Genomic DNA, 17,112 nt, shown 5'->3' on the forward strand with positions numbered 1-17,112 from the left:
GCATTTGACTATTACTTATATTGTCTGGTTTTTATTGTTTTCATATAAATTAGAAGTAATATAAATCAACAACATAAACAAATAATTGTATTGGTAATCGAATAAGCAAAACATTAGCATAAATAAATAGAAAGTTGTAGATCAATGTAAATAAATCAATGTCTCCTATAATGACTTTAACCCATTGCGTACTGAAGTTGTAATTATATGTAACTGATAATATAATGTAAAAACACTTTTAGGTTAATACTATTCAAATTTTATCTTATTAAACATGATAAGTTACTTGCAAACAAATTATTATATTTCTGTAGAGCAATTTATTTTCAAAGAAACATCCAACTTGAATATTTCAGATATTGATTAAATTATTGTTTTATAGAAGTGAATAAATGATTTCACGATTAATTTTTTATTTTTATTAAAATCATATATACCGTAATAATGATTTGTCAGCTAACAAGATAAATCAAATTATAAATTCATGAAAATGTTTTTTTTATTGACAGGTATTGTTATTTATGAAAATCAAATTTCAATCATATTGGGTGAAGTAAAAAGTTCTGAGCGTTTTGTCCCATACATCGAGCTTCTTGAGACCAGCCTTATGGAAATACGGTTTTCTGGCTAATCTTCAGTTTCTGGGGAAATGGAATAAGTGCTCAAATGCTGGCCCGACTCGACAATTTCCATGATTTTATCAACATTTTTGATGATTGTCCTACCAGAACGTGTTTCATCCTCGACGTCCATATTACCAGAACAGAAGCGTTGGAACCAACGCTTTGCTATTGCATTTGATACTATATTGGGTCCATAAACAACACAAAATACTTTGGCCGCCTGCTCCGCTTTTCCTCTTGGTCGTAGTGGTACTGAAGAACGTATTGAATTTTCTCTTTTTTTCATATGCATTTTGGAACGCTTTCATAGACAACTGGATTCACTAATCACAAAACTGTCAAAGAACTTATGCGTTATGTCGCCTTTAAGTCACAGTATAGAATGTGAACAAGATGCAACGTATACATTGTGAGATATGGCTCACTAAAGCCATCTAACGCTCAAAACTTTTTACTTTATGTCATTTATATTCGTAGTTACGCAATTTGTAAATAAAACCCTTATACTCTTATTACCATTCGATCTACTATAAATATATTTTTGAAATGGTGTATCTATGTTAATAGAAGGTTTTCTTCAATTTTCGTGGCAGTCCTGTAGTACAGTTTTGGTAACCCTGGGTTAAGGAACAGTTCGAACTGAGATAATATCGGACAACAAAGTTTTTCGCCAAAGATTTTAATGTTTGGTCAAGCAACACATGTTCGGATTATGGACACTTTATCGACCGTTTGACATTAATATCCTAATTCGTTAACGTACAATTCTGGTAACAAACATCGTTTTTGAACGGATTATGTTCGTTAAATGATCACGCTCAATATACAATATTTTTATTGAATAACAATGACTGACGTTTCTGTTAATATTAATTAATCGGAAGCTATTTGCGAAGCGATTCATGCAAATGCATCGTGGTTAATAGAAAATTACCATAAATAGTTTGCGCCTGAAAATAATGTAATTGTCATGTCAATCATAGCCGAAACAAGGCGTTTACATATAACGATTTGTGTCAACATACACCTTCACCGTCTATTTACATTTAACCGTGAACACAATTTCCTAAACACAACATTTTGTTACATAACGACGTATTTGAAGTGCTTTTGTTGTACTCTAAACAATAATCCAAATAAATATAGTAAACTTACATTACTTTTTTTAATGCATTTATATTTACATTTTAATATCACGATCAAGAAACAATGTCTCCGTTAGAAAGTCAACCGTTCGGAGCGCATAAAATATTTAATAACATGACTTCAGTTAAAGATTTTATTAATAATAGTTATTAATGTTAGTCACATCGAAAATATTAAGAATGTAAATAACAATTGTATTCTGTTACGTCATTTAAAAATTACAATACTGTGGAACCCCGCTTATCGAGTTTAATCCGTTTCAAAATTTTTACTCGTATAGTGAAACAATTTTCCCCATATAAACTAATGTAATACAATGGAACCTCGCTTAACGAGCACCTCGTATAACGAGCAATTTGCTTAACGAGCAAAATAAATTGTAAGAAAAATGACTAGGAAAATGGAACACGGGTTCCACTGTACACTTATTTGTCTATAATTATTTATATAGTTTTGGTTGATTTTTTTAAAATTAAATTTCTATAAATTTACCTGTTCATTAACGTTAAATTTAATAATTTGAAGAATATACTGATTCGTTCTTTAGAGACTACAATCACACACAAACAAATACAAGCTACTTAATAATAAGCTAATCTTCATATTAGACAAGACGTCATTCATGTTTCCTGTACTCTAAAAGATAATTTTTAACAATACATTACAATTAAGCAAATTTTAAAGTTTTTTTTTGCAAAATATTAACAAAATCATAATACAATTTAAAAGATAGTGTATTTATGAGTTTCTCTTTTTGTTTTACTTTATACATTAGCTATTTTGTAATATTTTTGCAAAAAAAAAATACTTTTTTTTTATTTTGAAAAATTATTATAATAATTATACAAATGTATAAAATAATATAAATTAATCAATATCAAACTTGATATAAAAGTATTAGAAAATAATGTGATTTGTTGTATCCAAAATGTAATTATTGATGCTATTTATAAAAATCAATTTCATTCATTTTTCATATTGATTTATTAGTTTTATTGTAAAAAAAACATGTTAATAATATTTATTATTATTATTTATATAAAACAGACGACTTTCACGTTATTAGCGTTAATATAAAATATTTAAAATTATTTTTTGTAGAAAACTAATGAAATGGTGCAAGCATAAAATAAATGTATAAACGATGTTATATTTCGGTGATTTCAATGATACGTCAGGCGCTTAAATATTTGTGGATCGTATAACAAAATTAAGGTTTGCTCTTGAGCGTTATCAAATGTTTTGTGTACATTTGTGATGATAAAACAAGAATTTATGAAAGCCCGGTGGGTTTGTGTGCGTGTATTTACCAAGAATAATCGAGGGGAGGACGGAGGAAGAAAGAATTATATAAAAAAAAAGAAAATCCAGATTCGATGTATCTTAAATATCAGTTTCGTGTGTTATTTTTAATCTATATCGGGCGCATGAGCACGAGCAAATATAAAATATTTGCTCAATAGTACAAACAGGCTTCTTATGAAAGAAAAATTGAAATACTGAGATACACAGTACAAACGAAACCTTTAGAACTTATACCCTATCTTTCAGTTTTTTTTTGTTATTGTAGTCATCTTCTTTAAATACTTAAAATTATGTTTGAAATTCAGTAGAAAATACCTGTACTTTATACTTAAATTACAAATTTTATCTGATGTATATCATTTTGCAAATTTCCTCACTACAAAAGATTTTATAAAATAAATTTCTTCATTTTCAATAATTTATAAAAGTTTAATAAAATTTGGCTTATATGATCATACTATGTATTTATTGGTATACATTTTGCTCCATATAAAGAACCAGCTTATATTCGCTTTGGGAAACAATGGAAATGCATAAAGGTAAAACAAAACAGAAATATAAAACGGGTAACGCGAAGATAAAATAATAAAACAGAAAGAGCGTATGAATGATTTCACAATGAAAACAATTTCAGCTGGAAATGAATTAATACAATGACATTATTCTGTTGGATGTTCTTTATCTTTTATCACGGTAGAGACGTTGCATTCTAAAATTTCCAAGAATGCGATCGTATTTGAACTGAAGAACGTATCCAATATAAAACAAAACGTAATAATTTCAATCTATCAAAAAAATATACTTTATTTTTACTAAAACTAATAACTTATTAGTTTTAGTAACATTTTCATTAGATTAATAAGAATTGACTTGAAGTCTATAACATACTTGCAATTTTGTATGTATACAAGAAAATTTTAGTTATTATTGAAAATTGTTTGTATTAAGATTATGTAATCATTTATTTATTAACTGTAGAAACTTTTACATTTGATTAATAATATTTAAACGAATAATTTAAAATTAAATAAAAACAATTGAAACATTGATATTACCAATATGTTCTTTTTATTGTGAATCAAGCGGGAACTTTTAGAATCAAAGGTTTCCGAGAGTTTTATGACTTTACCTTGAATGGGTAGGAACTGGCAAAGAGATTTGTCTGCTCCTCTTGAATTCAACATTTATATATATAATAAGATTCCGAGATTCTCCTAATAAGCGTGAATGCTATATGATCAGATTAAAGTGCACAACAGAAGAATTTACAAGCTCTTTGATTTTTGGAATTGTGGTAATCTCAAAGCGTATGCTAAAATATGCGATGACACGAATCCTAGCATTTGCATATCTCTGCCCTTTCACAGCTCAGCGTCGGACAGCTCATTCTTATATCTCAAGTGAACGCATTCCAAACGTGTTAACTATCAAATAATGTACATTGTTCCTTTAAGTTTTTTTTCGGGTAAAGTGGAAGGAAGAAGAAACGTTTGATTCTTCACAAAATAATTATTAACGAATTTATGAAGGATTTTATTTTATAATATCAATAATATTGAATTTGTTTCATAATTTGCATTTATATTTCTTTACTAATCAAAGACATTGAATACTTCTTTCTTAATTTTATAGTGGAATTGAAATACTCGTATAGTACGGTTCCGACAATATCCCGGACTGTTTAAAATCGGACTAATTGAGGAACTAAATACATACAAAAATAAACCGATCAATAAGTGACTTGTGTACTAATTTTGTAGAATTAATTTTAATTTAGCTCATTTATTTTGTGAGGTTTATCATGCTATAACAGAGTAAAAATGTATTAAAACAATAGGTTCTTAAAATTATTTAGAATTTGTCAACGAGTAATAGTCTGGTTATTGGACTTTTTCAAACTATTAAAAATGTGTTAATGTTTTCAATTAATACAGGTTTTTTTTTGTGAATTTTAATGTAGTTATGATTGAAATAAATATTAGTAATTATTATATTAAATTATATATAAAAGTTTATAGAACTTTCAATGTTGATTTTATTTTTATTATTTCTTTCTAAATACACATGTCGTATCACTAACTGACTCAGTATTTGTTTTGTGCACTATGTGGATAAATTGTGGCATATAAAAATAGAATTTATCAAGAAGCGTCTCAATAAATATTGTAGAAGAATGAATTGCTCAGTCGCTTTTCAAGGAACTGTTAATTAATATAATATTTATTAATTAATTGCAACATTGAGCACAAACAATGACGATGCGTAGTATTTAAGTTACTTAAACGTAGATAATATTAAATACTATTTTGTTTCTAGTATATAAACTGAAAAAATATATAAAAAAGCTTAGGTCAACAGCCTAAGTTTTTTTTTGTTAGTCATTATGTTTAAAGTATTTTAATCTTCTTTTCCTGCATTCGCTTCAGAGAAATGAAGATTATAATTGAATGTGATTTTTGTGACATGCTGTATTCATTAATTACCCCTATAGCAATGAGAAAAAGAAAATTGAAATATATTGTAAAAAATTAATTGACAATTCTTTTGATCCAAATGATATTGAAAGTTTATTTTTTTGAAACTATGGTTAATATAAAATTAATTTTGAAACAAAAAGTTTATTTGCAAGTAAAGTAATTACTGAAATATCTAATTATAATATGTAAGATAGGAAAACTTTTTGTTTTGAAATTTGTTAATTAGAAGATAATGATTGAATTTCATGTTACAGAAATGAACTCACGCAAGAAATATTGCAAATAGATATTAAGGTATTATTAATCAAATTGATTGTGAAAGTGCACAGAAAATATTATCACCTATAAAATACTATTTTTATACTATTAAATTGTATTTCTTGAATCTTCATTAAAAATACTACTTTCACCAAAGTAAAAAAAAATGTTTTTGGTACGGATTAAATTTTGTGATTTTTTTAATTATTGTAATAATATTGACAAATGACAAGTTATTACTTATATAGAAAATATAAATGTTTTTAGAACAAGGATAATTGATTTCATGTAAATACTTAATAACCATATTTGTAGTTTTTTAATATTTATTTTATTTAGAAATATTGAAGATGATTGAGTTGTATTTAATATCGAATGAAACCTTATTTTGATATTAGTAATAATTGTAGGGAGTGCAGTTGTAGTGATAATAGTAATTAATGTTGGGCAAGTTATAAATACATGGAATTCACTAAATAAGTAGAAGAATGACTGATTTAATTATCTGTAAATACATCATACGTCAAGAATATGTTTTGTGACATTTATTTTTATATTAATATTGACGTAGATTGAATTATGCAACTTTTTACATTATCATATTAATATTGATGTATGTAATTTTATTGTAGTAAAGGAAGTGCAGTTGTAGTGACTGCTTTAATTAATGTTAGTGAGTTGAGAAAATTGTAATTTTCCAGTTTGATGGGTCGGATTTATTTATCAATTAGTTTAGCGCGCGGAAAGTGGATGATGAGGCTGTGTCTCGGTAGAAGAAGAAGGAGGAGGAGAAGGCCATTAGTTATCGGAGGTGGTATTGGTATCAGTATCAGACGGGGAAGGACAAGTCGGTAATTTGCCATAATTGAGTTAATCATCAATTAGGAAGCGATCCAGAGTTCTTGTGGAGTGTTCTTGAGGACGTATCGCGAGATGCGGGGATTGTGCGTTGTGTTGTGGTGCGAAAGAGAGCCGAGCCGAGGATGCTGGATGGATGGATGGGATGGTTGGATGGATGGCGGTGCTAGCGGTGCTGACGGTGCGCCCTTTTTGAGCAGGGCGGTGCGACTCGACCCGACCAGACACCAGACCGCCAGTCAAACTGCGTCCGCCGAGAGCTCCGCAACAGCCAAAACGTCCGCAGCCTCCACGCGACTCTATCGAGATCCCGAAACTATACACAGTGTGAATATGAAGTTTTGAGGAGAGCCTTCCTTCAGACCCAGCAGAAGATCAACTCCGAGAAGAGAATCAGCACGATAACAACAGCAAGAACGGCAACTGCCGTAAAGTTTAAATCAAAGACATAGAGGCGTTCGCAGTGGTGAAGAACATGTTGCTCGTCCTTTACCTGTCGGTTTTTTGTTTTTGCGGTGTTTGGGCCGATAACTTTATGTACGCGTCTCAGCAATCGGATCCGTGCTACGACGAGGATCGTCCCCGTCGCTGCATCCCGGACTTCGTGAACGCGGCCTTCGGGGTGCCGGTGAAGGCATCTTCGACGTGCGGCCAACATGGGGCAGCTCATTACTGCGAAGCACCTGATTCGGGTTCGAACCCAGCGTGTCACCTATGCGACGACCGCCAGCCGCGTTACCGATTCCCATCCTCGCATCTTACCGATTTGAACAACCCCAATAATGTTACCTGCTGGAGGTCCGAGCCTCTGGCAGCCGCTACTTCCATCAACGCGCCTCCCGATAACGTTACCCTGGTTCTTAGCTTGGGCAAGAAGTACGAGTTGACCTACGTGAGTCTGCAGTTCTGCCCTCACACCCCCAAGCCGGATTCCATAGCCATCTTCAAGAGCATGGACTACGGAAAGACGTGGCAACCCTTCCAGTTTTATTCTAGTCAGTGCCGCAGGGTCTACGGAAGACCTAATCGGGCAACCATAACAAAAACTAATGAGCAGGAGGCTAGGTGCACGGACGCCCACCGGTACACCGGAGGCGACGGTCTGAGCTTGGGGCACGTCTCCAGGATCGCCTTCAGCACTCTGGAGGGTAGACCTAGCAGCCACGACTTTGATAATTCGCCGATTCTCCAAGACTGGGTTACCGCAACCGATATCAAAGTCGTTTTTAATCGCCTACATATGCCCACCGAAGATTTATCCGATAACCTGGACATTCTCGTCGACGAGAATCATTACAACAAACAACTGGAGGAAGATAATCAAACTAAAGGACCTTCGGTTCAGCTGGTGAATGAGATGCAGGCTTTGGACGTGGAGGAGAAGAAGCAGCCGGTGGCGGCAGCGGCGGCCGTCGAGATGGGTAGCAATGGGTTGATGGGTGGCTACCGTCCCGTCACCCATCAGTATGCTGTCGCGGACTTCGCCGTCGGCGGGCGATGCAAATGCAATGGACATGCAAGTCAGTGCGTTCTCGGGCGCGATGGTCAACTTGCCTGCGAGTGCAAGCACAATACCGCCGGGCGCGATTGCGAAAGATGCAAACCCTTTCATTTTGACAGACCATGGGGAAGGGCCACCGCTAAAGATGCCAACGAATGCAAAGGTAAGTTCTCAAAATAACGTTAAAAGAAATAAAATGACAAATCACAATCACATATGATTGAGTATTAATGAATGCTATCACCATTATTTATATTCCATGTCTATAAATTATTAAAATAATTTATGCAATATTCTCATTTATATCATTAATAATTAGATTTAAATACCGCAGGACATTTGTTATTGCAAATAATAAACGACTGCATTTGGCTTCCAAAGCACCGTATAAATATCATATAAATTGATTTACAATTAAAAAAAAAGAAAAATAATAAATAACTATAATTTTCGTATTAATAAATATCGCGTTGGAAGTATTTGCGATTCAAAAAGATGAAAAATCTAAATAAATTCTCATTCGAAAAAGTACAATTAATAACAATGTTTAAAGAAATAAATATTTTAGAAAGCAAAATTACTATGTTTATTGTAACAAAAATTATGAAATCTCTTAATTCATGAATTACTTAAATGAATAAATTGCGTATTAAGATAAAAAATATTGGATACTTCAATTTACGTATTATTAAATATCTCATTGGAAGAATTTGCAGTAAATCACAAAATAAAATTTAAACCTTTCCATAGTAATTACGCTTTTATTATGATAATTAATATATTTTTTTTCTCATATAATTTGTATATATTCTAGGTTTCATTCACCCCGTTAAATCTTCTGAAATAAAAAAAAGATTTGTTGATTAATATACATATAATGAACAAAAATAAAATAAAGAAAACGAAGTACTTCTCTTTAATTTACGTATTGCTGCATTCAAAGATAATCATGCTAGATAAATGGACATTGGCGAGACACTAATGTATATATTCAATTTAATTAAAATACCTTTTCTTGCAACGTCGACATATCCTATTTGTACCATCACGATGTACACATATATTCAATATAAATATATTCAGAATTTATATTACTATATAATATGATTGTATTTTTTTCAAATCGTCCAATAAAAAGACAAATAACTGTAACTTTTCTTAAAAATTTACTTATTTATGATAGTAGTACTTTGTTGTTAACATATTAATAAAAATACGACAGATTTGTTAATTTTCTTAAAATATTTTCAAAATTTAAAATAAAAAAACAAAAATCTTCTTCACATGTTATATCAATTGTTACATCAAAATTTTGGATTTACTTAGTTCCTATTGTATGTAACGAATTAATTCGTTAAAGAGGATTTTTTAAAACTATATTGTATAAATAAACTAGTATTTAGAACATTCATTAAAAGTTGCTCAATTTTATAATTACCAAATCAGATAAGGTATTTTGAGATTAAAATATGTTTTAACTAGAAAATGCGTATAATATACGGTTTTTAGGAATGTGCAGATTTGTTTTACTTTATTTTTATTTCCACTGATTTATTATAGATATAAGTAACTCGTTTCAAGATATACAGATTTCATAAAAAAAATTATAAAATATTTCAAAATTCAGTATAAATTATATAAGTTGAAAATACTGAAATACAATTTCATATTATAATTAATTATTTACAAAAAAAAAATTCTAATTTGGACCAAAGAGCAATAATAATAAAAAAATAATTTATTTTATTTTGTTTCTTATTAACTTCAATATTTAGGTTTCTTACAAGAATTTTTGTTTAATTTTCTTTTTGTATACCTGTCTTGGGTTTCTTCAATAAGTTTGCGAATCATTGAATGAACACAATATGTTCCATTCCGAAGAATATGCAATTGAAACGGAAAACATAACTTTAAGGAAAAGTAGTTTAAAATCTGTTTCCTTATAAGAAAAAAAAATCTTTTTGAAAAAGTCTATTGTTAAATATTGCTGTTTGTTCGGAATTACTCTTTTGTAAGCTATTTAGAGACAAAAACGGTGCTTTAATTAGAAATATCTCTTGACACATTTTTCCATATCAAATCTTCTTGGCCGAATGCCCGAGATTGCAGCAGCGCGAAATATCCCGGCGGGATGGAATTCGCCGTGCAATTTTAATCGCGCCAATTTCAAATTTTCCAGACGACTTTTTTAATCTCATAATTAATGACCATCGCATAAAATATACGATACTCAAAGACATGTTAATCAAATCCTAATTAATTGAACAATAAAAAAACAGAAATAAATTTAATTTGTATTCACTTATATTCAATTTCCCACACAGTTTAAAACCGGACTAATCGAGGACTTTAAAACCGCATAAAAATAAACAAGTTACAATTTAAATTTATGTTTTTGTTTTGAAATTTCCAAAGTGAATCCGCACTAATCAAAGACGCCCTCTGCTGTAATCATTATGATGTTTAACTATCAATTGAAGTTATGTAATTATACGAATTTTAAATAACTAGTATTCATAGGTTATCAAATAATCTATTAAAGAAACCTTATAAAAAGTATAATTTATTGAAAAAAAAAACTGTATTAGCTTCAATACATTTGGGCATTAATTATATTAATTATATAATAAACGATAATGTAATGATATTATACAGGATTTGGCTTTTAAAGTACTTGCATAAAAACCGTAAAAGATAATTGAACTAGTTAAAAGAAAAACTAATTTACGTTTGTAATTTACGGTATTTATTTTAACGGTGGATTATAGTTGAAAATCCAGTCTCGGCTTTAACGCCCAGCATTAATTAGTGCACTTTTTTTCGCAATTCCATTTAAGAAATTAGTTCTGGGATAATCCCCGCGCGTTTGGCTTCTTGCGCGTTTCGGATTAAGCTGATTTACACGAAAACGCAAATTCGATCACATCAATTTATTCTTTTTTTTCTATTACTGGCCTGACTAATTAACTAAGATAATTAACACTGAAGATTAGATAAAAATATTATAGTATTGACTATCGATTATTTTGTTTCGGTGATAAAGTGGATAATTACTTAGTTTCTTTTATCTAAGAAGATGCGTTTTGTCTCAACGCAAAGATAATTTTATTAAGATTTTGACTTTTCAATTTTATTAAATTGAATTTATTGCGTTGCATAACTGTGCGTGATATGGGACAAAATAAGTTGGTTACACTGTCAATTGTGTGACAATCATCGAAATCATCATATTTGGTAAGATATTTCTATCATCGAATTTCTGATTATAGATTATTTAGTTTCGGTGATAAAGTGGATAATTAGTTAGAAATGGACGTTTTCTTTATAGAAGATGCATTTTGTCTCGAAGCAGAGATAATTTTATTAAGATTTTGACTTTTCAATTGGATTAAATTGATTTTATTACGTTGCATAACTGTGCATATATGGGACATTTATGTATTACCCTAACAAAATAACTAAATTTAGTTACTTTTATTTAAGTTGGTGCACTTTTTAATAACTGTCAATTGTGTTACAATCATCGAAATCATCATATTTGTTAAGATATTTTTATCATTAAATTTCTGTTATTTCTAAGGTTTGTTAATTTAATAATTATTTCCTTTTAAAAAAATATGTTTCTACTTGTCCCGAGTATACGGTTTGATTAGTTAATTTTAATATTGATGTTTTGCAATTAATAATGATAATTTATCACCCGTTGTCATGTATTAAATTCACTGACCTTTTCACATAGTCATCATTATATCAATTATACTCATGTATTAAGTTTACTGACCTTTTTACATAGTCATCATTATATCAATCTAAAGCCGGCTACTCATTGACCAATACTTTCCAAGTACTTACTACAAGTACAATAATTGCGTAGTGAATACGCATTAATGAGTTGTTTCCTCAATATCACAATTTATGTAGTTACTTTGTGATGTAGTTGAAACTTATACAACAATTAAATAATATATTTTTACTGTTTTCAAAATAAATCGATAATTTCCTAACTAATAAAAAATACAACGAAAATACAAAATAAACAAAAAAAATGTGACTATTGGTCTTTCTGTCGTATATTTTCAATTTATTTTAAAAAATAATGCCGCTGATAAGTATAATATTGTAAATCCATCCAGAATTAATTTGAGTACCAAAAATAATGTTAACAAGAAAAAAGTTTGTCTGAAACTCAGAGGAGTAAAACACATGGTGTCATTAATTTCTCGTTACCGAGGTGTAAAAGAAAAATCGTGTTATTATACAAACATATTTTTTGTTTCCGTTCATTATGTACATGATTCTGTCGTGGCTGGAGTTACATGTTACAGAAACACTGAGAATACAAAAAAAAGGAACTAAATAAAGATCCTGTGGTCTTATTAAATGGAAATTATAAAGCTTTCAAGCGGACGCCTAATAAAGTTCTTTTTTAATTGCGGCAAGTGGTAGAAACAACAAACGCCTTTAAAAACGTGCATTACATAAATATTCCCTTGGGGCCCTATCAGAAGGTGTTAACGTGTGATTCCATAAAATACGTCATCGCATCAGTTTTGTGGGAAAAACGAGGAGACAATTTTTAATATAAATAATAATATTTATGGTACTGGATGTGCGGACAGAATCGAGGGAGACGGGCTCTTCTCACATCGGAATGAAGGAGGGATTCTTTAAGTGGGCCCTCGTTGAAGAGAGGCGCCGCGCGACTTCACGAAACGTCCCAAAAAATTACACGAGCTGAAATAAATATAGTAATGATTGTTACATTTTATTTACAATTACACCTCTACACGTAACCTTGAGCCTCCTCGGTCTCTTCGACACGCGATGACTTTCCCAGAAAATAAAGATGATACTTAATATTGCCGCCGCTTATTCCGACGCCTTATTACTATTGCACCGAAAAGAAACTTAACAACTGAGATGGAAACAGTTCGAGAAATTCACGCCCACCGATCTGTTCCTTCCTTCTTCTTGTTTTTATTGTACACCTCCATTAAAACCATATGATTACACGTGGAATGGTATATCACGTAATTGAAACGAATCACAATAAATTTCGTTATTGATAAAGGACGGTGTTAACACTAAAGGCGTCATAAAGCTGGACGAGTTCGGACCACAGGAAGATAATTAAATTTAACACCCGACCGCTCTTATTTCATTCTCACTTTACCTTCCGAGAAGCAATTTCCAAGACACGAACGTGTAAGAAGCTTTAACAAATACAGCATCAATTTAATAGTTATTTATATAATGTTTTATACTTTATAAAAATATATAATTTTGTATAATATTATATTTTCAGAAACTTGTTAATATTTTTGTATTAATTCTTTCTAAGAAGTAATTTTCCAAATGCACTGATCCTACTGCATTTATTTTTTGTTTTAGCTATTACAAAAAGAAACAAATGTAGTTAAACAAGTATAGCAACTAACATAAAATATGTTACATTTTAAAAAAGTTAATAATTTTGGTTCTAAGAAAAAAAAAAACACACTGATCTTACGAAATTTCAAGAATATTTAATTGCATTAAATAAATACAACTAGAAATAACTCAAATTTATTCTCTCTTTTTGTCTATAATCTTAATAATAATAATAATTTATTGGCCAAACATTTATAATCTTATTTAGTTCTATTTTTTTTTAATATAAATAATAATATTTATTACGGAAAAATTGTGTATTTTCAGTAAATATAATTGAAAAAAATTAGAAAATATTTTTGGAACTTTATATAAGTATGATTTGAGATTAAAGACGTAAAATATTCGGGTTTTGGTGGCAATTTAATGCATATTTCGTACAATAATAAGTTGTAAAAGTATTGTCAGGAATAGTAACTAATATTGGTTATCATGGTATAGAAATTGACTGCTGGTACGTTATAATTTTATGTCTTATGTCACGTATAGTGTGGATGTAGCTTAATGTGAAATATTTACTAAGAAATAGGCGGTGTTGTATTAAAAAATCTGGTTTGGATAAATCAAAATCGTCTCTTTATAATTTAACGAGGTGGATTTTTATCCAGAAAAAGGATGTGTCATAAATCAATTAAAATCCGATTTTCCCTCGGTATTTACTTAATAATTTCAAGGCGAGTGGGTCAAACCCGAGGATCGTTCTTACGAAACTAGCGCTCGTTAAAGGTGGAAGAAAAACGAAGAGCATCGGAGATTAGATCTGTTGAGTAGATGTACGAGATGAGATTATAGTTGATGCGTTTAATAACAAACCAACGCAAGCATTTTGCAACCGAAATTCAAAACTAAATTCAACATCAATTAAAAAACCGAACACGGCGAGCGTTTCGTGTTGTTGTTGATTTTTTTAATTGAAAAATCGGGTGATGAACCAAAAACGGTTTCATGATGGAGCGCGACGTCCAATTTCGGGTTCCAATAATGCACTCTGACAATGGAGAAAACTCAATTCAACATATTTTATTGGTTCAACAAATCTCAATTTAAATATTGACAAGCGGCAAACGTTTCGACATGTTATCCCTCAGTATTTTAACATACTTTTTTTATTCGTGCTATGCGGATGATTGACTAGAACCATTTTGGAATGATGCTTCCAACATTGTCTTTCGTAATTAAAAACGTATATGGTTTGAGAACTCATTTTAGATTTAGTAACTTATTGAAATATCAAATCTGTGTGAAATATAATTTGATTTCTGTTTTTATAAAATATGAACGAAGGCAGCAAAAGATGATCGGAATCCGCTTTTAAATTTGATTTACGATACAAAAAACTTAAATAAAACTTTGGAGTCAATTAATGATTAATAGATCATTAGAGCTTAAGAGACATGCCATAAGTTTAAAGTTATAACTTGTTTTTATGGACTCTAAACATTTTATTACAGCGATTTTAGATTTATATGTACCAGAAAAAATATCTAAAAAAACTGTTATATTTTATATTATAAAAAGACTGATCGATAATAGAAATTAAAGACTTTTTTATAAACAGAATTAATATTTTTGTTCTTTGATTAAAGTTTATTAAGTGGTAAATTTCACGTTTCAATGTTCGTGCCTAATAGAAATAGGGATTCAATTGTTTTTCTTATAGTTATATAATTTATTAATTATTACTGCTTAAGTACACTTGACAGACATTTATTATGAATGTGTAGTGTGGAAGCATGATTAGAGTAACTAATCATGATATCATACATATAATGCTGAAGGACATGTTCAATGGGAAAGAAAATCTCGTAATCAATACGGATACTACTCAAGCTAATTTGATAAAATGATAAATTTCTTAACTATATGTTAAAGACTAATATAAAATGAACAAATATTAAACTTTGTGTCATGGTAGATACAATAAACAAGTTGCGTAATCATAATACGAAGATTACAAAGAGCACGAGCGTTGGCCGTAAGGATAATAGCAATAATTACTTGAAAAAAGAAGAAAAAACGAGTAAAAGTCTGAAATGTTATCTTATAGCCCGAAGTATAGTTGAATCATCGACGTCTTCGAGGATCCTATTTGTTTGCATTACGATCATGCCTTTATTTACATTTTTTTTTACATTGTCAGAATATAATTTTATAATTTTAGGTCTTGAGGTAATTTCACAAAAGCGGAGGAACGGAAAATTGCTCAATTATCGAAGCAAAATAAATATTTAAGAAATAAGAAAAGAAAAACCGATTGCAAAAAATGTATTTTAATTGGTATTAAACGGATGTGAATGAAACGGAATTTATTGATCAATTATGTAGGATCACAGCGTGATTTCTATGTGATACGTTTTTAATTTAGTTCAATTAAAAGTAAGGAGTAATTTCAATAATATTTATTTTACGATGATTTTGCCGACAATAAAAGTCTTCGTGAGGAACGTAATGGATGCGGTAAAGTGCGCCGTTTAATGACATGTGAAACGAGACCGAAAGCTCTTTAATTTTGTTTTATACCAAAAAAAGATGTAAAACGTTCCACCGCATTTTTGTGTTGGCTGAGAGCCAACATTTGCATATGATCTCTGTCAAGGAAGTCGTATTCTGTTTATTGGTCATTTTTTTCAACTGGCTCGGTGGTCTAGGGGTATGATTTTCGCTTAGGGTGCGAGAGGTCCCGGGTTCAAATCCCGGCCGAGCCCACAAATGTTTTTGTTCAAGATATATATATGTTTATTCAGTAACATCTTTATTTACTTAAGAAATAAACAAGTATTTGTTACATATTACTACGCGTTACATTACAAGTAACGTGTCAAGTATAACGTAGTATGAAATCCAAGTACTAGGATCAATTGATATAAACAAAGGTCTAGAAATTTGGGAATTTCTCAAAGAGACTGTTTGATATATTCCAAGTAACATGTCAAGTATCAAGTAGTATAGGTGATATTTAATTTATTTTACTTGAATCATTCAACTTGCGCAAGTGCTTTCAGAATTATACGTGTTACTCGACAAGTTACTTGGGAAGTAGCGTGTAGTTTTTAGTCAAAAGGTTATTGACTTATAGTTGTCTGTCCATGAGTATATTCAATTGTTATGGACTTTACACTTAACAATTGCAGCTATTTAATTTATTTATCTAAATAATTTAAAATTTTATTTCAATCTAACGGACTGTTATTATGTACAATTATTTAACGATCAGTAAACTCAACAATTCTAATAATCATTGCATGCTATACTATCATAAGTAATTGCAAACTGAAATCGGTTGCCATTGTGTTATTGTATGACGACTAATTACTTAATATTTGATGCTTATTTAATTGCGCATTTACATTGTATTATATTATAGCACAATGAATTTACTTCGAGATATTAGGAGAAAATCAATTACTGTTGTCCATTCTTAATAAATTATTATTACTTCTTAGATTCTATATAGTATATACTGTCTTTTAAATTCCAAATGAATACATTTTATCTAATTATTTGATAAATACGT

At 30.1% G+C, this 17,112-nt stretch overlaps 1 protein-coding gene and 1 non-coding gene across 2 annotated transcripts; both read left to right on the forward strand.

The window, feature by feature from the left end:
- Nucleotides 1–6,854: 6,854 nt before the first annotated feature.
- LOC108565955 (netrin-A-like) lies at nt 6,855–8,331 on the forward strand (the record flags this gene model as incomplete). Its single annotated transcript, XM_017925636.1, has 1 exon — nt 6,855–8,331. A coding segment is annotated over exon 1 (1,189 nt), but the record flags the coding sequence as incomplete, so codon positions are not given.
- A 7,900-nt stretch (nt 8,332–16,231) lies between these two features.
- On the forward strand, nt 16,232–16,303 carry Trnap-agg. The gene has a single exon. It is a non-coding gene; the product is annotated as a tRNA-Pro (tRNA).
- Nucleotides 16,304–17,112: the final 809 nt, after the last annotated feature.

Source organism: Nicrophorus vespilloides, unplaced genomic scaffold (assembly GCF_001412225.1).
Source record: "Nicrophorus vespilloides isolate i.1.1-1 unplaced genomic scaffold, Nicve_v1.0, whole genome shotgun sequence".
In the NCBI taxonomy this organism is placed as follows: Eukaryota; Metazoa; Arthropoda; class Insecta; order Coleoptera; family Silphidae; genus Nicrophorus; species Nicrophorus vespilloides.